The following is a 26,524-nucleotide window of genomic DNA, read 5'->3' on the forward strand; positions in this document are numbered from 1 at the left end:
AGAGTTAAACAATCTCAAGAGATGCAAAATAGATCCAGTCGACAATTCCAAGAGTTTTATCGGATTACCCCCAATACTCCGCTCTCTCTCCACTGATCTCGCTGCACCGCGATCTCCCCGCAACCCCATGTCAATCTTCAAACTATTGCATCTGCTCCGCTCTCTCTCCACGGCCATATGTCAGACTCCAAACTAGTCTCACTGCACCTTTAGGGGATCCAGCAGGGGACCGAGACGGGTGGTGGTGATGGGAGGACAGGAGATAACGGAGACCGGGATTTGGGCATAGAGGAAGTGTGTCACGAAGACGGGACAGGTTGTAAAGGAGGGACGATGACGAGGATGGAGTGGTGTAAAGAAGGGAGTGTTTGACGGAGACTGGGAGTAGTGCAGGAGAGCGAGGGTAGACGGAGATAAGAAGGAGTTTTTGAGAGAGTGCGGGGATTATGCATACTGGGGGAATGCGTGACTGCTACGGTGAATAGCGTGACGATGTTTCGGTCTGATGATGAGTGGCGTGTTCATGTCCCATTGGGGGGCTGTGTCTGTGTCACGGTGAGGGGGGGGGGTGTCTGTGTAGTAGTGAGGGCTGTGTCGGTGTCACGGTGAGGGTTGTGTCTGTGTAGTAGTGAGTGCTGTGTGACTCGTTCACTGCCTATGTCGAGAGGTCGTTCCCTGAGTTTCTCAATGCAGCGTCATATTCCTTCATCTACCACGCCCCTTGCGTTTCCCATCCGGTGAGTTCAAAACTCTCCCTGACCCTCCTGTAGAGCAGTGAACGTCAACCACCGAACAGAGGAGACCCGTCGGTCCGCAATGTTGTGATATACGAATTAATCTGAATCCCTTCTGCCGACACACGCCCATCTCTCTCAATTCCCTGCAAATCCACGTGACTGTCAAAGAGCCAGTGAAACGCCTCTATCGATCTGCCCTCCGGTGGGGTCTCTGGTAGCACAGTACAGTCACCCACCGGTCTCTGTGCGAATAAAAAAACTGGTCAACCTCACCTCCTTTGAATTTGCCCCTCTTACCTTAATGCATGCCCTCTGATATTGGACAGTTTCATCCTGGGGGTAACAACACCTGCTGTCATGTCCATCTTTGTCGCCAGTTGTCCCCTCAGCCTTCACCGCTCCAGAGAAAGGGAACCGAAAATTCTGACCACGGCCTATAGATATTTCTCTTTCTCCCCCGGCAGACTTCTAGTGAATCCCCGCTGTAACCTCTTCAAAGAGCCCCGCACACATTCCTTTAGGGAGCGTCCAGAAATTAATCAGGACACTCCGAAACGTCAAACCCAGTCATCGAAACGTGAAACTCAGTCCCAACTCCTATCTGCTCCGCCCCTTGGTTTCCCGGCAGTCTTCCCCATTCACAGTGTGTGAACCCCAATCCCCAACAATTGAAATCCCTCTCTCCGTCAACACCTCCCATTATTCTTATGAAACAGCGCTCGGGATCCAACTTACCAGATACATCCTTGTCAGAAAACAACCTGGGCGAACCCGCACTTGCCAGATCATTCCTGACCCCGAAAAATATGGTTGGCATTCATTCAATTTGGAAACTAATCCCGAGGTCATAAATATCCTTTTCCATAATGACTTTAAATCTGATGGAATTGTCATCACTAGATGCGAACTGGTCACCTGCACCAATTTCTGTCCCCTGGTCACAGATAATACCTGTGAAAATCACCCAATATCACAACCTAATGTTTCTCTACAGATTTGTTCCTCTGAATTCCCGGGACTATTAGGTGATTGATAATATGGCCCCATGAACGAGTTCATACCTTTCTTATTCCTCAGTTCCTCCCAAAAACCTCTTTGACGAGTTCTTCAATCTGTCCTGGCTGAGCAGCGCTGTGATAATTTCTCTGACTCTGAAGGCGCCCCTACCCTTTGATTTATTTGCTCATTAGCACAACTAAAACAGCCGAAAATCGGAATATTAAGCTAACCGTCCTGCCTCTCCTGCAACCAAGTCTCACTATTGGCTACAATCTCGTACTGCCAGACCTTGGCCCCAGCCCTGAGCTCACCTGCATTTCGTATATTACTTATCGCATTGAAATACTGCATTGAAACGTATGCAGCTCAGAACATGGGGTCCAGCCAGCTCAAGCTTCTTCTTCCTTGCTTTGTCTGAGGTCTTAACTACATCTGTCTCAACAACCTTTCTTCTATCTGTGATGGCATTACGGTTTTCACCCCTGGTAACTCTAGTCTTATGACCTCTTTTATGCCAGGAAATTCCGCTAGGATTACATTTCAACTTATGTTGTTGTGTAAACTGAGAGGGTTTCTCGCTTGCAGAGGAAGTGAAGGAGCTGCGCACGGTGGGGCGGTGTGGCGTGTCCTCCAAGCAGGAGCCTGTGCTGCCCCCACTGTTCGCTCTGCAGAAGACAGGCTCTGTCGTGGGCGACTGCAGATATCAGTGGTATTCAGTTGACGCAATGCCTCAAACTGCGTTGATATTTTTTTCTTTTTTATACATATTTTTGTGCCTTCTGCCGTGTTTGAATGCTGACAATATGTTTTGCACCTTGTTTCTGGAGTAATGCTGTCACCGTTGGTTGTATCCATGGATGTTCATGTGTCGTCCTGACAGTGAGATATATCTCCACTTGACCACTTTAACCGGTCTATCCCGCCCAGAGGCATACAAACTGGTGTACCTGTTATTGAGCGGTTTGGCCGCAGGGGGACGCTGTATTGGGCCTGGATGTTTAACCCCTTTGAATCTCCAGACTGTGATCCACTTTCCTGCAAACTGAACATGCGGTCTATTTTCCTCCCAATATGAACTGACAGAGAGTCATTGTATAACGACAAGATGATGAGAGGCACTGATCGTGTGGATAGTCAGAGGCTTTTTTCCCGGCGCTGAAATGGTTGCCACAAGAGGACATAGGTTTAAAGTGCTGGAGAGTTGGTACAGAGGAGATGTCAGGGGTAAGTTTTTTACTCAGAGAGTGGTGAGTGCGTGGAATGGGCTGCCGGCAACGGTGGTGGAGGCGGATACGATAGGGTCTTTTCAGAGACTTTTGGATAGGTACATGGAGCTTAGAAAAATAGAGGGCTATGGGTAAGCCTAGTGATTTCTGAGATGGGGACGTGTTCGGCACAACATTGTGGGGCGAAGGGCCTGCATTGAGCTGTAGGTTTTCTATCTTCTAATGTTTCTATCTTTATTGTCTCTTGCTGATGAACCCGCCTTGCGGATCTGTTGTTGTTCAAACAAACGCGATACAGTGGTTTATAATGCACACATTTCCCGCTCCCGAATTCTGATTGGAGGCTGTCCCAGTCAGTCAGACCTTGAGCGAGACTCCTCCATACCATCCCATCATACACACTCGGAGTCAGACGCTGAGTGAAGCTCCCTCACCAACATTACATCACACAAGTTCCGGGTCAGACAAGGAGTGAAGCTCCCTCCGCGCTGTCCCAAATTTTCGAAAAAGGAGTGAAGCTCCGACTCAGAGTCGTATAAGGTATTTACCGAGTCAGAGAGAGACTGAATCTCCCACCACACTGTCCCATCACACACTGCTGGGGTCAGACACAGAGTGAATCTCCCTCCACACCGTCCCATGGCAGACCCCCGTGATGAAACACGTGATGCTACTTCGACACTGTCCCATTTCGTTCTTTCTGGTACAGACACAGAGTGAATTCCCTGTTCCCCATCCCTTCACACACTCACCGTTCAGATATTTTTTTAGTTCAACTGCAACTCCCCAGCTCAAATCCCACACAATCACTTCACACACTACCCAGGTCAGTAGGAGATAAACCACCGTTCCCCCCTCTCCCCTCTCAGCAATGCCCAGCGCTCCCCCATCCCAGTCATCTGGAATTCTGTCCCGGATACTGTGAGTGCGCGTGACAGGATGTGGATTATTCAGCGCGCACGTGATCCCAGTTTTAATCACCGACTCCACATCCCGGGCGGGTGTCCGTCCCTCTGCAACGGGATGATAGACTCCCTGATCCGAAAACCACAGTCGGTAGCAACGTTGCCGAGCAACAGGTTGTGTTGAGGAAGCTGGTGGGGGTGGGGCTGCAGAACGTTTCAGACAGAATAGGAGAATGAGGATAGACGTGGCAGATAGAATGCAGTGGCGGAAATCGTATGGGCATGCAATTTGAAACAAAAAGAACAAAATCGTCGAATATTTTTAAAAGGGATGGATTTTGTTTAACCCAGGCAACCTGTTCATATTCTATACCCTCACAGAATGGTCCGGGTCAATTTTGAGCCGGCGCAATAATCCCCTAAGAACATGTGTCCATACAAGGTTTGAACCGCAGATCTATTTAGTCTGTATAAATAGCATATCTGACGTTTTTAAATGAGTGATGGATACTTAATTAATTTTTCAGAGATCCAAAATCCATTTCAATAGATACGGGTCAAATTCGACCCGGAGCAGCCTCAATGTGCAAACATCTGTAGCACCTGCAGAAGTATAAACCTTCAGGGTGTTTTAACTGTTGTCAAATGTCAGAACGGGTCAAACATGCCCGGCACAGTGTGTAAGGGTTAAAAACAATCTGTGGTGCAGAGGGATTTGGGAGACTTCGTGCAGCTTTCCCAGAAGTTTAACCTGCAGCTTGAGCCGGCGGTGAGGAAGGCAATACGATGACAGCATTCATTTCGAGAGGACTGGGACGTAAACGCAAGGACGTCATTCTCAGGTTTAATACGTCACTGTTGAGGTCACATTTGGAGTTTTGTGAGCAGCTCTCGATCGCTTATCTCACAGGGGATGTGAGACATTGGAGAGGGTTCACGGGAATTATAACGGGTTTGGACGTAGTATTGTAGGAGGAGTATTTGACAGCTCCGGGAGACAGAGCACCCACACACAGCGATTCAGGAACAACTTCTTCCCCTGCATCATCACATCTTTCAATGCATCAGCACTAACTCGATATTTTTGCGGTGTTTATTAATATTTGTAATTTACATGAATTGTACGTCTTTGCGCCGTACTGATGCTTCTAAAGAAGAAATTTCTGGTGTTATAAGTTTCAGATAATAACTCAAATAGAGATTCTTGTGGAAAACATCCGATGGGGTGGACAGGACACTTGGCCCGCTGGTCTTCACAGAGAGAACGCGTAGGGTAGGTAGAGAGCCCCTGGGGGAGGGAAGGGGAGAGAGGTGTAAGAGGTGGGCACAGGGAGCAGCGAAATTGCGGGCGTAGAAGGTTGCAGATAAGAAGGGGAGCTGAGGGGTAGAGAGGACGCTAGAGGGAACTGGGAAGAGCGGTACGGGGGGGGGGAGTGGCGAGAACGAAGGGGATAGACGGCGAGAGGGGTTTGTCGGTGTCTGGTGGGGAGAATATGATGGCGACAAGAGGAGGAGATGTAGAAGGGAGCGGCAGAGAGCGAAATTTGAAAGGATTTAGGATTGAGAGTGAAGGGGAGAGAAGGAAGTGAAAACGGGGGTAGTCACTTGATTCAGGTCAACTCCAATGGCTTTTGGCAGAGACCCTGGATCTTTCCAGGAATATCCGGGAACAAAGGTGCCGACTTCTCGCAGATGAAACGCTGATCTCGATAGCAATCGAAACGCCCTCCATCCCGCTTGCAGTCTCCGCAGTCGGGCGTTCCAGAGGGCACCTTGTACAGGAGATTCCAGTACTCATTCCTGTCCAGGAGGGTGAAACAATTTCAACAGAGAAAAAACAGCTTCAGTAGAGGACCCGGGCGGAGTCCGTCCCCTAGTTAATTCCATGAATTCGATCTCTCCTAATTGCCTGTGTGAGTCCCCAAACTCATCCCATTCAACCACTCTTCCCACCCGGCAGTGCCAGTACCCAGACAGACACCACGGTCCCAATGTCTCCCCACAATCCTATGTCCGTTCTCTAACTAATCGTACTAACCCAATGTCTCCCCACAGCCTCGTACCCGCCAAACTAATCCCACCGAACCGCTTTCTCACCACAGACCACTTTCAGCCCCCATACGAATCGAACAGGCCCACCCTCCCCCCTCTAATCTGTTTCAGTCACTGAACAAACCCCACTGACCCACCGCCTCCCCACAGACCTATGTCTGTCCGAAATGAATCCCACTGTTCCACACTCTTTCCTCAGTCCTGTATGGCTCCAGGTTCATCTCGTTGCTGCTTCTTCTACCCAGAGCTTCTTGTCTGTCTATCGACATATTCCACTACTCCGCACTCTCCCCATTGCCTCTGGTCCACCTCCAGACTTATACCACTGGCACCCTCTCCCCCACATCCTTGCCTCAGTTCGCAAACTAATTCCGTTAACCCACTGTGTGCCACCGCCCTGTATCGGTCTCCAAACTAATCCAGTTGTCCTACTCTCGCCCCTCAGATCCATGTCATTCACCAAACTAATCCAACTGTTGCTCTCTCTCCTCACAGCCCGGTGATTATCTCCAAAATGATCCCACTGCACCGCGCTGTCCTCACTCACATGCGTCAGCACCAAAATAATCTGCGTCACTGATCTCTCCCCACAGCCCCCTGGCAGTTTCCGAAATATTCCCACTGCAGTGACCTTCCCCGACAGACACGTTGCAGCCCCAAAATGTTCCCATTGTACCACACTACCCACTATGCACGGACAGTCTACAAGCAAATCACAATGCCCCTCCCTTTTACGACAAAACTACTTCAGTCCGTAAACTAATCCCATTTTCTCCCGTCAGGAATATGTCAATAACCCCACAGATCAGTGATAATCTCACCCGTTTTCGCATTTTTCAATCCAGTAAACAAGGTAGTTGTCCAGAAGATTGTGGGATACAAAGCTCTGGGAAGTTAAATTTACTTGATTAATGCCAAGAATTGAAAACTATATACATACCTTCCCTCTATTGATTATGACAGGAATCTGTGATGGGACGGTGTGGAGGGAAATTCACTTTGTGTCTGACCCCGGGAGTGTGTGCTGGGAGGGTGTGGAGGGAGATTAAGTGTGTGATGGGACGGTGCGGATGGAGATTCACTCTGTGTCTAATACCGGGAGTGTGTGATGTGACTGTGGGGAGGGAGATTCACTCTGTGTCTGACCCCAGGAGTGTGTGATGTGACGGTGGGGAGGGAGATACACTTTGTGTCTGTTCCCGGGGGTGTGTGTTGGGACGGAGTGGAGGAGATTCAATCTGTGTCTGACCGCGGGAGTGTGTGATGATTCCTGGATTACAGTGGGATCTTCTCGTGCTGTGACACATACCGCTTCATCACTTGAATTGATTCCCAGCAGACTTGAATGACGGTTTGAACATTCTTGAATGGCGTTTTGGTAAGATGTTTCAAACGTGGATACGTAATAACACCGGTCTTTATTTGTGACCCAGTTCTTGGAACACGTTTGCTCTGAAAATCAGAGACAATTGGCAGTGAGAAACAGAGTGAATGTCCCTGCACATTTCGCCATCACACACACTGGGGGTGACACACAGAGTGAAATTCCCACCACGCGGTCCCATCACGCAAACCTGAGTTCAGGAACAGAGTGAATATCCCACCGCTATGTCCATTGGTAAATTAACAAGGATCAGACACAGTGAAGTTCCCTCCACACCATCCATCAGACATTCCTGGGGTCAGGACACAGAGTGAATAGAACATAGAATAATACAGCACAGTACAGGCCCTGTGGCCCACAATGTTGTGCAAACACTTAAACCCTTCCTCCCATATATCCCCCTACCTTAATTTCCTCCATATACCTGTCTAGTTGTCTCTTAAATTTCATTAGTTTATCTGCCTCCACCACAGAATCAGGCAGTGCATTTCACGCACCTACCGCTCTCTGAGTGAAACACCTTCCTCTAATACCCCCCTTCAATTTCCCACCTCTTACCTTAAAGCCATGTCCTCTTGTGTTGAGCAGCGGTGCCCTGGGGAAGAGGCGCTGGGTACCCACTCTATATATTCCACTTAATATCCTGTATACCTCTATCATGCCTCCACTCCAGGCACGCGTCACTGTTCCCTGTGTCAGACACACACATGACCCCAAAACCAAATTCTCTCACCCACCACCACTTCCCGACATAGCTTCTCATCACATGCGCACTGTGTCAAACACAGAGTCCCATCATACACACACGGGGTGAGGCACAGATTTAAGATTCCTGTACCGTCTAATCACACACTAAGACGGTCAGAAGCAGATTGAATCTCTCTCTCCACGGACCCATCACACACTCCAGCCGTCAGACGTGGAGTGAAGCTCCGTGCATACTGCCTTTTATAAACATCCGGGGTCACACGTGGAGTGAAGCTCCCTGCACACTGCCTTTTATAAACGCCCGGGGTCAGACGTGGAGTGAAGCTCCCTGCACACTGCCTTTTATAAACGCCCGGGGTCAGACGTTGAGTGAAGCTCCATGCACACTACCTTTTATAAACGCCCGGGGTCAGACGTGGAGTGAAGCTCCCTTCACACTGCCTTTTATAAACGCCCGGGGTCAGACGTGGAGTGAAGCTCCCTGCACACTGCCTTTTATAAACGCCCAGGGTCAGACGTGGAGTGAAGCTCCATGCACACTGCCTTTTATAAACGCCCGGAGTCAGACGTGGAGTGAAGCTCCCTTCACACTGCCTTTTATAAACGCCCGGGGTCAGACGTGGAGCGAAGCTTCCACCTGCATTGTCCCATCAAACACTCTCGGAGTCAGACACAGACCCACATTGCAGCGGTCAGAAGGGATGTGAAGTTTATTGCACACCGTCCTGTCCAATCTTCCAGGATCAGACACAGAGTAAAGCTCCCTTTACACCGCCCCTCACACACTCCCGGGGTCAGACACAGAGTAAAGCTCCCTCAACACCGCCCCTCGCACCCTCCCGGAATCGGACAACCGAATTTAGATCATCTGCCAAATCCAATCACACACAGCTTGATCAGACACGGGGTGAATCTCTCTCCCCACGGCCACATCACACTCTCCAACGGTCAGACACGGGAAGAAACTCCCTCAGCACACACGACGAATATCGGAGTGAGAGTGATTCTCCATCGCCTGCTTCTCAACGCACCATATAGCAAATTTCAGACACAGAGGGAAGCTGCCTCCACACGACCCCATCTCACACTCCCGAGTCTGACACAGTGTGAATATCCATCCTTACGTCCCATCACGCATCTACTGGCGGATAACAGAGTGAGGCTCTCTCTGAACCGTTCCATCACACCCACCTGTGTTTTCACACAAAGCGAAACTCCGCTCACACCCGCTCATGGCACACTCACGTGATCAGACTCCCTCCACAATATCCAATCACACAATCCGTTGTCACATGGAATAAACGTCCATCTGCACTGTCCCATCACACACTCCCGGAATCAAACACAAACGCTCTCTTTCGACGATCCCATTACAACCTCCGGGAGTCAGACACAGAGTGAAGCTCGCTCTGCAAATTCCAATCACTCACACCACGTATCAGACACATACTGAAGCTGTCTCTCCACGAGCCCATCACACACTCCCGTATTCAGACACAGAATGAATCCCCCTCTGCAACGTCCCATCACTCACTTCCGGATTCAGACTCAGACATAAGCTCTCTCCACGATCCCACCACACGGTCAAGGATTCAAAGTGAACCTCGCTCTCCACGGTGCCATAACACACTTCAGGGGTCAGACATGGGGTGTATCTCTCTGGGCAGTGTCCCATCACACAATCCCGCTGGCAGACACAGAGTGAAGTTGGATCCAGACTGTCCAATCAAACATTCCCAAAATGAGACACAGAGAGAAGCAGCAGTTACGTCTCACAATCCCGTGTTAAGAAACAAAGTGAATCCACCTCCACGCAGCCCCATCACACACTCACTAGATCAAACACAAAGTGAATCACCCTCCATACCATCTCATCACATACTCCCAATGTCAAGCACAGAGTGACTCTTCCTCTCTCCATACCTGCCCTGTGATGAGGAGCGTGTGAAAGAGGGGGATGATGCCTCACCTCTTCTGCTGGTCAACAATTCACAGATCTGAGCCTTGGTTTCGTTGACAGATCTGTACTTCGTTTCCATCTCAGTGAACTGGTGACGGAGATCGCTCTGCATTCCTTGAAGAACGGACAGATTAGAGTTGAGCGCAGAAAGCTTGGATTGAAGTGTTGAGTTTAACTCATGGTAGTTTCGGTGGCAGGTTTCCTTAGACTGACGAATCTGTGATACTGAGAGAGATGGTGAAGGATGTTTAGCGTTTACAGTGACACGTGAGTCAGCGTCACGCTAACGAACGGGTCACGGAGACTATATAACAATATAATCACGGGTCATATAACAATATAACAATGACAGCAGAGAAACAGGCTCTCTCGGCCCTTCTAGTCCGTGCCGAACGCTTACTCGCACCTATTCCCACCGACCAGCACAGCTCATAACCCTCCATTCCTTTCCTGTTCATATACCTATCCAATTTTGCTTTTAATGACAATACAGAACCTGCCTCTACCACTTCTACTGAAAGCTCATTCCACAGAGCAACCTGTCCCTGAGTAAAGAAATTCCTCCTCGTGTTACCCCTAAACTTTTGCCCCACTAACTCTCAACACATGTCCTCTTGTTTGAATCTCCCCTACTCTCAATGGAAAAAGCCTATCCACGTCAACTCTGTCATTCTCCCTCATAATTTTAAATACCTCTATCTAGGCCCCCCTCAACCTTCTACTCTCCAAAGAATAAAGACCTAACTTGTTCAGCCTTTCCCTGTAACTTCGGTGCTGAAACCCAGGTAACATTCTAGTAAATCTTCTTTATACTCAATTTTGCTGACATCGATTCTATAATTCGGTGACCTGAACTGTACACAATACTCCAAATTTGACCTCACCAATGCCTTGTACTATTTTAACATTACATCCCAACTCCTATACTCAATGCTCTGATTTATAAAGGCCAGCATATCAAAAGCTTTCTTTACCAACGTATGCACATGAGATTCCACCTTCAGGGAACTATGCACCATTATTATCTTTTTGTATCAGAGTCACGGTGAAGGGTGTCACAGTGAAGGAGGTGCTGGTGACACAGTGGGAGGCGTCGGTACCAAATTGAGGGGTGTGTATATCAATATCCCGGTGAAGATTTTGTTGATGTTACAATGGAGGTCTGTGTCAGTATCGTGCTGGAAATGTCCGATTTGCTCTGAGGGACGTTTGAGGAAACTGTGAGGAGGTTTTGTGCCCCGGCGAGTGGCGTGCCGGATCACAATGAAGTGTATCTCGATGTCAAGTCGAGGAGAATGTCTGTGTGGGGGGCCTTGTGGTGACACCGTGGGTGGAGTATCAGTGTCACGGTGTCGGGTTTGCTGGTCTCTCAGAGCGGGGTATGTCAGTGTCACGGTGAGAGACGTGTCATGGCCACGATGGGTGTGAGACGGTCACGCTGATGTGTTTGTCGGTGTCACAAAGAGTACTATGTCGGTGTCATTCTGAATTTAGGTGTCGGTATCAAGTAATGGGGTTTGCCTGTGTCAGGGTGAGGTGTGGGGAATTGCCTGAGCGAGCGGTGCATCGGTTTTTATGTTGAGGAACGATACTGTCTCTGAGTCTTTTTCACGATGCGGTGCGGAGCGGATCACGCTGAGGAGGGTGAAGGTGTCACGGTGTACGGTACCTCGGTGTCACGGTGATGAGCGTGTCAGTGTCATTGTGAGTTGTGTTTCGGTGTCGCCTTGAGGAGTTTATCAGTAACACGGTCAGAGACATGTCGATGTTACTGACGGGTACCGCGCGGTCAGTGTGACAGCCATGTGTGTGTCACGACGAAGATCCTGTCAGTGCCGCGGTCAGGAGTCTATCGATATCTCTTTGAAGGTCGTGACCGTGCTAAGGTAAGAGCATTATCAATGTAATGGTGAATGGCGTGTCGGAGTCAGCATGAGTCTTGATTGTGTTACGGTAAAGACCGTGTTTTTCTCACTGTCAGGGGAGTGCCCGTGTTATAGAAGATAGAGCATAGAATTGTACAGCACAGTACAGTCGAACTTCCCTCCCCTTACCTTAGAGCCATGTCCTCTTGTACTGATCAGTGAGGCCTTTGCAAAGAGGAGCTAGCTGTCCACTCTGTCTGTTCCTCTTAATAACTTGTATACTCCTATCACGTCTCCTCTCATCCTTCTTCTCTCCATAGAGTAAAGCCCTAGCTCCTTTAATCTCTGATCATAAGTCGGTCTCTCTAAACCGGGCAGCATCCTGGTAAATCCCCTCTGTACACTTTTCAATGCTTCCACATCCTTCCTATAGTGAGGCGACCAGAACCGGCTACAGTACTCCAAGTGTGGCCTATTTTGAGATTTATAGAGCTGCGCCATTACCTCACTTTCCTGTGGAAAGTGGCCAGTGAGTGAGCGGGACAGTGAAGGAGTGGGGATTTGAGGGTTTATCTCGAAAGACTTCGGCGAGAGTCGGTGGACCAGCTTATTTGCAGTTAGTCTTTGCAATGCCTCCTCGGACGGTGGTGTATCTCTCCTGTGAGATGTGGCAGTCTTTGGGGAACTCCCCTCTCCCGCAGTCACATCTGTCAGAAGTGCGAAGCGGCTAGGCGATCTGAGCGATCGGGAAGACTGTGTGAGGAATCTGGAGCAGCAGCTGGATGACCTTCGACTCATAAGGGAGAATGAGGCAGTCACAGATGAGAGCTACAAGGAGGTCGCCACACCTAGGCTGCCGGGAGCTGGTCGTTCGGTGAGATTCCGAGGGGGGAAAGCGAAGGAGAGTAGACAGGTAGTGCAGAGCACACCTGTAGCCATTCCCCTGAACAGGTTTAGCGTCTTGGTTGCTGTTGGCTAGGTGTCAGCCATGGTGGCCGGGCCTCTGGCACTGAGTCTGACCCTGTGGTGCAGAAAGATGCGACGGAGAAGAAAAGAGCTGTCGTCATTGGAGACTCTGTAGTCAGGGTAGCAGACAGGCGATTTTGTGGGCGTGAGGAGAACACCCCCATAGTTTGTTACCTAACGGGTTCCAGGGTCCGTGATGTTTCTGACCGGGTGCATAACATTCTGGTACGAAAGGGAAAGCAACCCTTTCCCTTTCGTGATACATGTTGGTACCAATGACATAGGCAGGAAGAGGGATGAGGTCCTGAAGTGTGAGTTTCGGGAACTAGGCAGAAGGCTGAAGAACAGGATCTCGAACTTTGCGTTCACAGGATGTGATAGTGATGGTAAGAATTGGAGGAGACGGCAGTTGAATGCGTCGCTGAGCAGTTGGTGCAGGAGGCAGATTTTTTGATTTTTGGATCATTGGGATCTATTCTGGGGAAGGTAGGACGTGTACAGATTGTATGGCTTCAACTTGAACTCGAGGGGGAACGATATACTTGCAGGTAGGCTTGCTAACATGGTTTCGGGAGGGTTTCAACTAATTTGCAAGGGGGATGGGACCCAGAGCAGTAGAGATGTGAAAGAAGTGCATGGAGGAAAGCCAGATCTAACACATCCAGAGGCTTTGAGGAAAGAGAAGCAGAATAAAAGGTGTAAAGATAGTAAGGAGGAAGGGCTAAAATGTGTGTATTTCAATACAAGAAACATCAGGAACAAAGGTGATGAACTGAGAGCTTGGGTACATACATGGAATTATGATGTAGTGGCCATTACGGAGAATTGGCTGGCACCAGGGCAGGAATGAATTCTCAATATTCCTGGATTTCAGTGCTTTAAAAGGGATAGAGAAGGGGGAAAGGGGAGCAGGAGTGGCGTTACTGGTCAGGGATACTATTACAGCTGCAGTTAGGGTGGGTAATATAGCAGGATCCTCTTTTGTGTCAGTTGGGTAGAAATCAGGAACAGGAAAGGAGCGGTTTCTCAACTAGGGTTGTTTTATAGGCCCCCTGGTTGAAGCAAAGATACCTAGAAGCAAATTGAGAGGCAGATTTTAGAAAGGTGTAAAAATAACAGGGTTGCTATCATGGGTTTCAACTTTCCTAATATTGATTGGCACTTATTTTTTCCAAGGGTTTGGATGGGGCAGGGTTTGTTCAGAGTGTCCAGTATGGATTCCTGTCACAGTATGTTGTCAGGACGATTAGGGGAATGCCATACTAGATCTAGTATTAGGTATCGAACCGGGTCAGGTCACAGATCTGTCAGCGGGTGAGCATCTGGGGGACAGTGATCACCGCTCCTTGGCCTTTAGCATTATCATGGAAAAGGATAAAATCATAGAGGACAGAAACATTTTTAATTGGGGAAAGGCAAATTGTGAGGCTATAAGGCTAGAACTTGCGGGTGTGAATTGGGATGGCGTTTTTGCTGGGAAATATACAGTTGACATGTGCTCGATGTTTAAGGATCTCTTGCAGGATGTTAGGGATAAACCTGTCCCGCTGAGGAAGACAAAGAGAGGTAGGTTGAAGGAACCGTTGTTGACAGGTGAAGTGGAAAATCTAGTCAGGTGTAAGAAGTCAGCATTCATGAGGCTTCGGAAGCAATGATCAGATGGGTCTATTGAGGACTAGTGGGTAGCAGGAAAAGAGCTTAAAAAGCGGCTGAGAAGAGCAAGAAGGTCATGAGACTTCCTTGTCCAGAAAAGTAAAGTAAAACCCCAAGACATTCTTTAATTATGTGAAGGAAAAAAAGTGTGACAGAAGCGAAGACAGTACCGATTAGACATAAAATGGAAAGATGTGCTTGGAGGCTCCGGAAGTGGGCGAGGTCCTCAATGAATTCGTCTCTTCGGTATTCACCATTAAGACTGAACTTGGATACAGACAGGACAACATGAGTGAGGTTGATGTTCTAGAGCATGTTTATATTAAAGCAGAGGAGGTGTTGGAGTTGTTAAAATGCGTTAGGGCGGATAATTACCCGGGGCCTGACGGAATATTCCCCAGCCTGCTCCACGAGGCGAGGCAAGAGATTGCCGAGCCTCTGGCTAGGATCTTTATGTCCTCGTTATCCACGGGAATGGGGCCAGAAGATTGGAGGGAGGCGAATGCTGTCCCCTTGTTCATAAAAGTTAGTAGGGATAGTCCTGGTAATTATAAACCAGTAGCCTTACGTCTGTGGTGGGAAAGCTGTTGGAAAAGATTCTTACAGATAGGATCTATGGGCATTTAGAGACTCATGATCTGTTCAGGGACTGTCAGCAGGCTTTGTGAAGGGCAGATCGTGTCTAACAAGCCTGATAGAGTTCTTTGAGGTGGTGACCAGTCATATAGATGAGGGTAGTGCAGTGCATGTGATCCACTGGGATTTTAGTAATGCATTTGGAACAGAAATTCCAGGATCCAGGGAAATTTGGCCAGGTGAATTCAGAATTGGCTTGCCTGCAGAAGGCAGAGGGTCGTGGTGGAGGGAGTACATTCAGACTTTAGGGTTTTGACTCGTGGTGCCCCAAAAGGATCTGTTCTGAGACCTCTAATTTCCGTGATTTTTATTAACGATCTGGATAAGTTGGTAGAAGGGTGGGTTGGCAAGTTTGCAGACGACACAAAGGTTGGTGGTGTTGTAGATAGTGTAGAAGATTGTCGAAGATTGCAGAGAAACATTGATAGGATGCAGCAGTGGGCTGAGAAGTTGCAGATGGAGTTCAACACGGAGAAGTTTTTAGGAGGTTCACTTTCGAAGGACAAACTTCATGACAGAGTACAAAGCAAAGGTCAGGGTACATTGCAGTGTGCAGGAGCACAGGGATCTGCGGGTACATGTCCACAGTTCCCTGAAAGGTGCTTGACAGGTAGATAGGGCGGTTAGGACAGCTTGTGGGGTGTTAGCTTCCTGAAGTCGAGGGATAGTGTTTAAGAGTCACGGGGTAATGATGCAGCTCTATAAAACACTGCTTGGGCCACACTAGGAGTACTGTGCCCAGTTCTGGTCACCTCACCATAGGAAAGATGTGGAAGCATTGGAAAGGGTACAGATGAGATTTGCCAGGGTGCTGCCTGGTTTAGAGCGAATGGAGTATGATCACAGATGAAGGGAGGTAGGGCTTTACCTTTGGAGGGAAGGAGCATGAGAGGAGACATGATAAAGGTGTACAATTTATTAACAGGAATAGATAGATTGGAATGTTAGCTCGTCATATAGAATACTTCCAACAGAGTAGCTTCTTCCTTCCTGTTATTGAATTCCACCCATACTCTCTCAAAAGAGGATAGTGCTACATTGCACACCCTTTCTGTAGTTGACCAGTTATGTCACCCATCCTCCACTTCCAGAAATATTGGGAACCCATTCCTGCCCTGGTACCAGCCAGGTCTCCGTGATGGCCACCATATCATAATTCCATGTATGTATCCAAGCTCTCAGTTCATCACCTTTGTTCCTCATGCTTCTTGCATTGAAGTACACTCACTTTCGACCGTCTCCCTTATTACCTTTATACACTTTATTCTGCTACTCTTTCCTCAAAGCCTGTCTATACGTTTGATCTGGCTTTACTCTATATACTTTTTATTCTGTTCTATCGCTCCTGGTCTCATTTTGTTTGCAAATTAGTTTAAACCCTCCCGAACCCTGACAGCAAACCGACCTGCAAGGATATTCCTCCCCCTCGAATTGAGGTGCAACCCAACCAATCTGTTCATTTCCCACCTTCCTCAAAAGGGATCTCAATGATCCAAAAATATAAAACCTTGCCCACTGCACCAACCCCGCAGCCACACATTGAACTGCCATCTCCTTCAGTTCTTACCATCACTATCACGTAACAGAGGCAGTAATCCCGAGAATACCACACTTGAGGTCCCGTGCTTCAGCCTTCTGCCTAGTTCCCGAAACTCACAATTCAGGACCTCATCCAACTTCCCGATGGTTAGTGTTTTTATTTAAATCGGCGTAAGTTATGGGGGGTTTTGGTGTCACTGTGGTGTTTAACAATAATAATTTATTCCACTCTCTTTACTTATGGTCTGACTCCAGTCGGAGTCTGTTTCACTCACCATGGATCGAGAGAGCGGCCACTGTCACGATGAGGGCGGATGTAACTAGGCAGAGAAGGCAAATCAGAAGGTACGGTCTATTTCCGATCTTCACTTTCGACGCCGCTGCGGAGAGATCATACAACCTTAAGTCCATTATATACACTTTATAAATCCAGAGGAGTTACTTAATGACTAACTCAGTACCATAGTGATAGTAGTAATGACGTGCTGCAGGTTGAAAAGTTTGAGCTTGTAGTTATTCAAAAAGAGGATGTGCTGGTGCTTTTGGAGAGCATCAAGTTGGATAAGTCGCTTGGAACGGACGAAATGTAAATGAGGCTACTGTGGGAGGCGAGGGAGGAGATTGCTGAGCCTATGGCGATGACCTCTACGTCAGCAATATGGACGGGAGAGGTTCCGGAGGATTTGAGGGTTGGGGATGTTGTTCCTTTATTCCACAAAGGGAGTAGAGATAGCTTCGGAAATTATAAATCAGTGATTCTTAACTCAGTGTTTTGCAAGTTGATGGAGAAGATCCTGAGAGGCAAGACTTAAGAACATTTGGAGAGGTATAAAATATTTAGTAGTAGTCTGCATGGCTTTGTCAAGGACACATCGTTACTGATTAAATTTCTGTGAGGGTCTGGCTAAACACTTTGATGAATTAAGAACAGTAGATGTAGTGTATTTGGATGTCAGCAAGGCATTTGATAAGGTAGCCCACGCAAGGCCTATTGAAAAAAATAAGCAGGCATGGGATCCAATGGGATATTGCTTAATGGATCCAGAATTGGCTTGCATACGAAAGGCAAAGAGAGGTTGCAGACGGATCATATTGTACGTGGAGTTTCTCGGTAGAGTACCTCAGGGATCTTTCCTGTGACCCTTCGTGATTTTTATAAATGACCTAGATGAGGAAGTGGCGGGATGAGTTAGTATGTTACCTGATGACACATAGTTTGCAGATGTTGGGGATAGTGTGGAGGGTTGTCAGGGTTGCTGCGGGATATTGATAGGATGCAAAAGAGGGCTGAGAAGTGGCTAATGGAGTTAAACCCAATTAGTGTGAAGTGTTTCATTTTGGTAGGTCAAATATAATGGGAGAATATAGTATTAATAATAAGACTCTTGGCAGTGTGGAGATTCAGAGGAATCTTTGGGTCCGAGTCCATAGGACGCTCAAAGCAACTGCGCAGGTTAACCTTGTGAGTAAGAAGGCATATGATGTATTGGCATTCATCAAACGTGAAATTGAATTTAAGAGCACAGAGATAATGTTGCAGCTATATTGGACCCTGGTCATACTCCACTTGGAGTACTGTGCACTGTTCTGGTCGACTCACAACTGGAGGGATGTGGAAGCCATAGAAAGGGTGCAGAAGGGATCTACAAGGATGTTGCCTAGGTTGGGGAGCATGCCTTTTGAGAATACGTTGAGTGCACTCGGCCTTTTCTTTTTGCAGCGACGGGGGATAAGAGGTGACCTCATAGAGGTGTACAAGATCGAGTGGAGGTATTGGTCGTGTGGATAATAAGAGTCTTTTACCCAGGGCTGAAATGGTTGCCTCAAGAGGACACAGACTTAAGGTGCTGGGGAGTAGGTACAGACGAGTTGTTAGGAGTAAGTCTTTTACTCAGAGAGTGGAGTGACCGTGGAATTGGCTGCCGGCATCTGCGGTGGTGCCGGATAAAATAGGGTATTTTAAGAGGCTTGAATTTTGCTGTACGTTTTCTATGTTTCATAAGATATAGTAGTCGAAGTAGTCGATTTGGGCCATCGAGACTGCTCCGCTGTTCAATCGTGGGCTGGTCTAATTCTTTCAGTCAACCCCACTTCATTGCTTTTTGCCCAGACCCTTTGAAACGCTGGCTAATCAAGAGCGTATTTCTCTCTGGCTTAAATGCACCAAATGACTTGGCTTCTACAACTGCTCGTGGCAATAAATTCCACAGATTTCCATCCCCTGACTAAAATATTTTCTCCGCACCTAGGTTCTAAAAGGACGTCCTTCAATCCTGAAGTTGAGCCCTCTTGTCATGGAATCCCTCACCACGGGAAGGAACATTTCCATATCTAGTCTGTTCAGGCTTTTCAGCATTTGGAAAAATTCTATGAGATCCCCCGCTTGTTCTCCTGAACCTCAGCGGATACAGCCCGAGAGCTGCCGGATTTTCCTGATACAGCAAACCTCTCATTCCTGGAATCATTCTCATGAATCTTCTCTGAACCCTCTCTGATGTCAGTATATATGAGGAGGCCAGAACTGAACACAATACTCTAAGTCTGTTCTCACGAGTGCCTTTTGTTACCTCAACAAATTTCAACTTCCTTGACTTGGCAAAGGCTGACAGGTGTCTGACGGATTCCAGAGATCAGTCTGATCTCCCCTGAGCCTCCTCCGCTCCAGAGGAAGCAACACAGGTGTCCGACCTCTCGTTGTAACACACGCCATCGAATCCCGGCAGACTCCTGTTAAACCTCTCCGGAGGCTCCCCAACGCCCTGACATCCTTTCGATAATGGGGTGACCAGAACTGTATACAATACGCCAGATTCAGCCTAACTAGTGATTTTTATAAAGTTGCAACGTAACGCACTGACATTTGTAGTCAATGTCCCGACTAATAAAGACAAGAATGCCATCGGACTTCTTAAGCATCCCATTAAACTGTCAGACACGTTCAGGGAGCTATGAACATGGACCCGAAGATCCTCTGCCCATCTAAAGTAAAGACTTGTTCAGCACAGAATCGTACTCCAGAGGGCCGGTTCTCTACGTTTATATGTCACAACACTGTTTAGGATCTTAGCTTTGATAGTGTGTCATTTCTTTCATTAGAATTACCAAGGTGCAACATTTTATGTTTGTCCCTGTTAAACCCCATCCAACTCCCGTCTCCAAACCATATCTGTAACTGATCTGCGTCACACTGAGAATACTTTGCCAGTCTTCTCCGCTCTCGACAGCGCCACCTCTGGCCGTATCATCAGTAAAGCGACTAACCCACCCATCTGCAATTTCATGCAGAGTATTTATATAAATTTAAGAGCCGAGTGGTAATTTTGCAGTTCTGTACCATCCTGTTCAGACCCCATTTGGAGTACTATGCTCAGTTCTGCTCGCCTTGGGAAGACGTCGAAACCATTGAATGGTTTCAGGAGGACACTTAGAAGAATGTTTCCTGGATTGGACAGAATGCCTGATGAGAATAAGTTGAGTGAATAAAAACACAAAAACACAAAATGCTGGCAGAACTCCGCAGGCCGGACAGCATCTATTGGAGGAGGTAATGTCGACGTTTTGGACGGAACCTCTTCATTAGGAGGATTGAGTGAATCTCGCCTTTACTCTTTGGAGCGACGGAGGATGAGAGGTGTTCTGATAAAGGTGTATAATGTTATGAGAGGCATTGATTGTGTGGATAGTCAGGAGCTCTTCCCCAGGGCTGAATTGGCTCGCAAAAGAGGGCATGGTTTTAAGGTGCTTGGAAGTTAATACAGAGGAGATGTCAGGGGTAAGTTTTTTTACGCAGCGAGTGGTAAGTGCGTGGAATGGGCTGCCGGAGGCGCTGGTGGGAGCGGAAAGGAGAGGGTCTTTTAAGAGACTTCCTAATGGCTGCATTGAACTTAGAATAATAGAGGGCTAAGGGTAAAGCCTAGGTTGTTCTAAGGTAGGAACATGAGCGGTCAGTTTTGTGGGCCGAAAGGCCTGCATTGTGATATATGTGTTCTATATTTCTATGTTTCAAACATAGCCATCAACAATTTAATCCAGATCATATCCAGGGATATAACTGGGATGCCGAGTGACAACGTTTTATTAACCAGATGGTGGTCAGACTGTGGGAGACAGAGGAAGTGATCGAGGCAGATGCATTAGAAACTTGGACAATTGCGAGTATGACACGTGATCCCCCCAGACTGACATCATTACTGTGAACTCTGACCTGTTTGTGCAATGTTTGACAACCCGCCAGGTCCCGAGGCAATGGGAGGATCTTCATCCTGATCGATGCGGGGTTCCTCTTTCCGAAATTTCAGATCTGAGTAGGTGGGGTTCAGATCGTCTGGGAGAGAAGGAGAGAATATAAGAGAGGGTGAGAAATAGAAGGTGAGAGGCCAGTAGCGAATCGTGGGAGTGAGAACAGATAGAGGGCGGTGAGGGAAAGAAAGAGTGGGACAGAGACGGAGTCGACATGGTGAGAGATAACTGAGAGGGAGGGAGAGAAGGGAGGGGGGAAGTGACAGGGAAAGGCTGGGATTGAAAGTAGGAGGGAGACGGTAGGACGAATCGATGGTGGTGAGGGGGAATGGATGGGCTGAAAGATAGAATAGAATGTGGAATCAGAACAAGGAAAGAATGGGAGAGAGTGGTGGAAGGAAAAGGGAGCGACGTTCTGAGCGGAAGGGAATGACAAGTGTTAGAGCGATAGCACAGTTGAGGAAGAGAAGGGATAGAGTGAGTGCAAGAGGGAAAGAGAGGGACAGTGGCAGTGAGAGAAGGTTGTTTTATTATTTTTCATAGTTGTATTATTGTTTGCAAGCTTTCAACAATTTTCACACTTTGGATATCCGGCAGTCTTGTGCGGACTAATATGCTAATAAGCACCGATTACAGGGCGTTGCTGCGGAGTTTAACACGTTGTAGGGGTTTTCGCGCTCCATTGTGTTTCTTTGTGTTGTGGCTGTTTGCAAGAGGAAGAGCGGTACGGGTACGGTAACGTAGTGGTTTACAGTACAACAGACCCGGGTTCAGTCCCGCCACTGAATGCAAGGAGCAGGTCCGTTCTACCCGAGACCGAGTGGGTTTCGTCACGGTGCACAGGTTTCCTCCCACAGTCCGCAGACATAAGGGCTTGTCGGTGAATTGTGATTGTAGGTTGTACAGTCATTATGCCAGGATTAATTCGGGGGATTAGTGGACAGCGCCGCCGAAAGGGACAGAAGGGTCATTCCCGCGATGTTTTCCAATACAATCAAATCAAAATAAACTTTTAAAACGAGGAGACTCGAGGCTGTTTATGATTTACATCTACAACCAGTCTTTGTGATGTGTCTGACAGATCGCGACGAAAATAGAAATAGGCGATTTCTCAAATCGCAGAGGACTCACAGACTGGTGGTGTTGTAGAAAGAGTGGAACATGGCTGATGGATTCAGTGGGATGTGGACCGGTTGTAGATGGGTGGAGAAATGGCACACGGGCTTTACTCCGGGTAAAGGTGTGGCTCTGAGCTCTGGCAATTCAAATGCGGAGCGTCAGGAGAAAGTTAACGGAACGACCCTCCCCTATCGACCACATTAATGGGGTTGTCGTATTGGCCACCCTATAGTCAGCCAGAATTAGAGGAGTAAATCTGTAGCGAGATAGCAGACAACTGCAGGAAACATAAAGTTGTGATATTTGGGGATTTAAAGAGAAAGGGTGAAACTCTGTCCAAACAATCTCATTACAAATTCACTCTGTGAGACCCAAAGGAAATCTCACTTTACACCGTTCATCACACACTCCGTGATCAGAGGCGATTTCCCTCCACTCCGGCCCATCACACACGCCCAAGACCAAACACAGAGTGATGCTCCCTCACCATCGTCTCATCACTAGTCATGGGCTCAAATACATAGTGAATACCATCCACGCCGTCCCATCGCCTTCTCATGTGGTCAGACACAGGTTGAAGCTCCCTCCATGACACTTCATTTCAGAATCTTGGAGTCAGTCCCAGAATGAATTTCCCTCCTAACTATCCAATCACACACTCCTGGGTCAGTGTGAACCTTCCTCCGCACCATCCCATCGCACACTCCCGGGCTCAGAGTGTATTCTGTCCACGCAGACCCATCACATACTCCCGGGTTCAGACTCAAGTGAAGCTCTGTCCACACCGTCCCATCTTGCACTCCCGGTGGTCAGACGCAGAGTTAGTGTCCATCCGCACCGTCCCATCACACACTCTCGGGGTCAGACACAGGGTTAAGCAGTCTCCACACTAATTCATCGCACAGTACAGGTGTCTGACAAGAATCAATATCCGCCCACACAGTCCCGGCACTCATACCCGGTGTCAGAGGCAATCTCCCTGCTCTCCGTCCAATCACACTCATCAGGGTTTGGAGGATAACTCATGCTGTTCCGTTGTTTAAAAATGTTTAACAGTCATCCGGTAACTGTGCCGTCGGTAGTAGATAAATTATTGGAAGGAGTACTAAGAGATAGGATCTACGTATTTGGATAGACAGGGTCTTATTAGGGAGAGTCAACATGGGTTTGATTTTGCTCGGTCATATATCGCAAACCTATTAAAGTTTTTCGAGGCGGTTATCAGGAAAGTGGATGAAGAGAAGGCAGTGAATGTTGTCTACATGGACTTCAGTAAAGCCTATGACACTGTCCTGTATGGGATATATGTTAGGAAGATTCAGTCGCTATGTATACATGATGAAGTAGTAAATTGGATAGTCATTGTCAGAGGGAGAAGCCAGAGAGTGCTGGTGCAGCCCTGTGACTAATGGTGTGCCACAGGGATCAGTGCTGGGTCCATTGTTATTTATCATCTGTACCAATGGTCTGGATGATAATGTGGTGAACTGCACCTGCAAATTTGCTGATGATACAAAGATTGGAGTTCTAGTGGACAGTGAGTCTCGGCCTGAAACGTCGACAGTGCTTCGCCTTGTAGATGATGCCTGGCCTGCTACATTCCAACAGCATTTTGTGTGTGTTTGATTGAAATTCCAGCATCTGCAGATTTCCTCGTATTTGTAGATGGTGTTTACAACGGACAAGTTTGAGGTATTACATTTTGGAAGGAAAAGCCATGGTACAACTTTCACGGTAATTGGCAGGGCACTGAGGAGAGCAGTAGACAAGATGGATCTCAGCATACAGATACAAAATTCAGTGAAAGTGGCGTCGAAAGGAAGAAAGAGTAGCAAAGAGAACTTTTGGTACATTGGCCATTATAAATCAAAGTATTGAGTAGAAGAGTTGGAATTTTATAGTGAGGTTGTATAAGGCAATTGTGAGGCTAAATTTGGAGTATTTTGTGCGGTTTTGGTCACCAAATTGCAGGAAGGATATTAATAATCTTGAAAGAGTGCAGAGAAGGTTTACAAGGACAAACGGACACAAAGTGAATCTCCCTCCACACCGTCCCATCTCACGCTCCCGGAGTCAGTCACAGAGTGAATCTCCCTCCCAACTGTCCCATCATACACTCCCGGGGTCAGACACAGACTGAAACTCTGTTCCTTCGTCTCTCTGCCCCACTCACCTCGGGAACGAGACTGTGAGTCCTTTTTCGTGAATTTCACGTTCATGTAAGTCTCGCTGTGGTCCATCCTGCCGATTATTCTTTGCGTCTCTGAACTCAGAAAGTTGAAGTGACCGTTGATAAAGGAAGCCCGTATTCATAGGGGAGTTTGACTGACAGCAACAAACCAGATCATGGGGCGATAATGAGAGAGGCCGAGAGCAAGAAAGGAAGTGCGGGGGAGGAGTGAGAGTAAAGGTGTGACAGCGATTGTCTCAACAGACGAGTGTGGTGGGGGCCGGAGCAGTGAGAGTGACGTGAAAGTTGGGGAAGGGGAAATAGGGAACGTTAGGGGAGGTGGGAGAGCGAGAAGTGGGTGAGGGGGCAGAGGCGGGAGTGGAGTGCAAGGAGGGTCTATAGGTGGGAGTGAATGGGTAGGGAATGTCGTAAGAGCGGGGCAATTTGAGGGAAATTGGGGAGAAAGGGAGAAAGCAGAGTGCAAGCTGATGGGGAATAAAGGGAGGGAGGTAGAGAGAGTGAAAAGGACAGGTAGGGGGCGAAGCGCATGAAAGGGAAGAGAGAGCGCTGCAGAGAGGGAGGAGGGATGCAGTGAAGGGACGATTGACAGAGATGTGGATGATGGAGTGTGATAAGGAGAAGAGGGGAGAAAGGAGTGGACGAAGGGGATTAGTGAGTGATGACAGGAGTGAAGAAGGGGTGAACCACAGCTAGATATGTGACACTCATGCCGAGCCTTTAAAATCCTCTCCACCCCCACCCACGTTTGGTTCCTGGTTTGATCTTCTGACCCTCCGACTGCTCTGCCCATCACCGGGGATTCAGGGCAAACCACGACCCCAGGGACAAACAACCAACACCCACAGAAGCGAGCCCCCTCTCTCAGAGTGAAATGAACAACTCCTCACAGTCTCTCTCTCTCTCTCTCTCTCTCTCTCTCTCAAATCTACATCAAATTTACACCTGAGAAGTCGAAAACAGGAGCTTGTATTTTTAGACAATGCAGGACTTATCAAAGAAAACGGACATTGTTCTGTTTGAAATGAACAACTCCTCACAGTCTCCCTCTCTCTCTCTCTCTCTCTCTCTCTCTCTCTCTCTCTCTCTCTCTCTCTCTCTCTCTCTCTCTCTCTCTCTCTCTCTCTCTCTCTCTCTCTCTCTCTCTCTCTCTCTCTCTCTCTCTCTCTCTCTCTCTCTCGGACTTTGTTCCGTTGAAGTTTACAGGAAACCGACGCACGCTGATCGGTATCGGAGGACACTCGTCACCCATGGGAACATGAGCTGGGGGTTGTCAGTGTTTCAGAGAAGTCTTGAAAACCTGCGGCTACACAGTGAGCTTTACTGGACGATCTCCTGGTTCGGTCTCCGAAGCCCCCACCTTTCTTCAGGGTTCCAACGTCAATCAGTGTCCACTGGCCTGTCTGGATCGCGTCTCTTCGGACCTGTATTTTATCCCTACTCACGGGGACTCAGCTGTCCATCACTCGTAAATGACTGTGTCCATCAAACAAGGCCACTCCTTCAGTCCACAGAGGAATGTTTATGAGCAGAATAGTAGAAAATAAATAACCATTGCAAAAGTCATAATCAGTAACATCAACAGTCTCTCTCCCCCTCTTATCTGTAGCAAATGTGCTTGCCTGGGCTTTATCTCTCTCCCATGGTCAGCATAGCACCAGGAGTAGTTCGTGTTTCTCGGGGGAGCGAGATTGTTAACTCTTCACCCCATTGTCCATCAGGTCTGTTCATCACTCCTAAACACCCACATCCTTATGGAATTTTCACCAGGGGGAAAATTAACTAATAAACACTAAATTACTGAGTTTAAACTAAATACAGAAGTTGTCTTAACTACAAGAATATTACAGATACACGTTCAAATTAACATCGAGATAAACAATCAGCAATACCATTATCACTCGGCTTTACATGTTGTATTTTAATATCAGATTCCTGTAATAACAGACTCCAATTTAATAACCTCCTATTTTTATTTTTCATATTAGCCAAAAAAATACTAAAGTGTTGTGGTCTTAGCTTAGGTGTATATTACTAAGTGTGAAGTATTAATTACTAAGTATATTACATGTGTGATTATACCGTGGTACATTACAGAGGTTGGTGAAAATACTAATCTCTCTTTTACTTTTGAAGTTAACATTCAAACAGTCAACCTTCCATGGTGTATTTATCTTTCAGATGTTTTGTCAAATTCTCCCAAAGCCAGATCCTGTTATTCAAATGCATTTGGTCAACTATAGTCCCTTTTCTACTTAACTCTCACGGGTTAGCTTGCTCACCAGTGTAGAGCAGGCCATCACAGTCATTACTTTAGATTCAAGATCTTTCATTCTAATTGTTTTCAG

The 26,524-nt window shown here is 47.6% G+C and overlaps 1 protein-coding gene across 3 annotated transcripts; it reads right to left on the reverse strand.

Annotated features, from left to right (window-relative positions):
* Positions 1-4,964: 4,964 nt before the first annotated feature.
* Positions 4,965-22,102, reverse strand: LOC132386830 (killer cell lectin-like receptor subfamily B member 1B allele B). 3 transcript variants are annotated; one of them, XM_059959175.1, is made up of 7 exons: positions 22,001-22,102; positions 20,835-20,954; positions 16,906-17,010; positions 9,981-10,196; positions 7,229-7,371; positions 6,741-6,805; positions 4,965-5,667 (listed from the first exon to the last, which is right to left on the reverse strand). In XM_059959175.1, the coding sequence occupies exons 4-7, from the start codon at positions 10,081-10,083 to the stop codon at positions 5,478-5,480; spliced, it is 501 nt and encodes a 166-aa protein (XP_059815158.1). In that variant the 5' UTR covers positions 10,084-10,196; positions 16,906-17,010; positions 20,835-20,954; positions 22,001-22,102; the 3' UTR covers positions 4,965-5,477. The 3 variants fall into 3 exon arrangements, with proteins under 3 accessions (XP_059815158.1, XP_059815159.1, XP_059815156.1); XM_059959176.1 differs by lacking the exon at positions 22,001-22,102 and having other exon boundaries at positions 4,965-5,155; positions 5,473-5,667; positions 20,835-21,457; XM_059959173.1 differs by lacking the exon at positions 22,001-22,102 and having other exon boundaries at positions 20,835-21,457.
* Positions 22,103-26,524: the final 4,422 nt, after the last annotated feature.

The sequence above is a fragment of the Hypanus sabinus genome, unplaced genomic scaffold, assembly GCF_030144855.1.
Source record: "Hypanus sabinus isolate sHypSab1 unplaced genomic scaffold, sHypSab1.hap1 scaffold_1328, whole genome shotgun sequence".
NCBI lineage: Eukaryota > Metazoa > Chordata > Chondrichthyes > Myliobatiformes > Dasyatidae > Hypanus > Hypanus sabinus.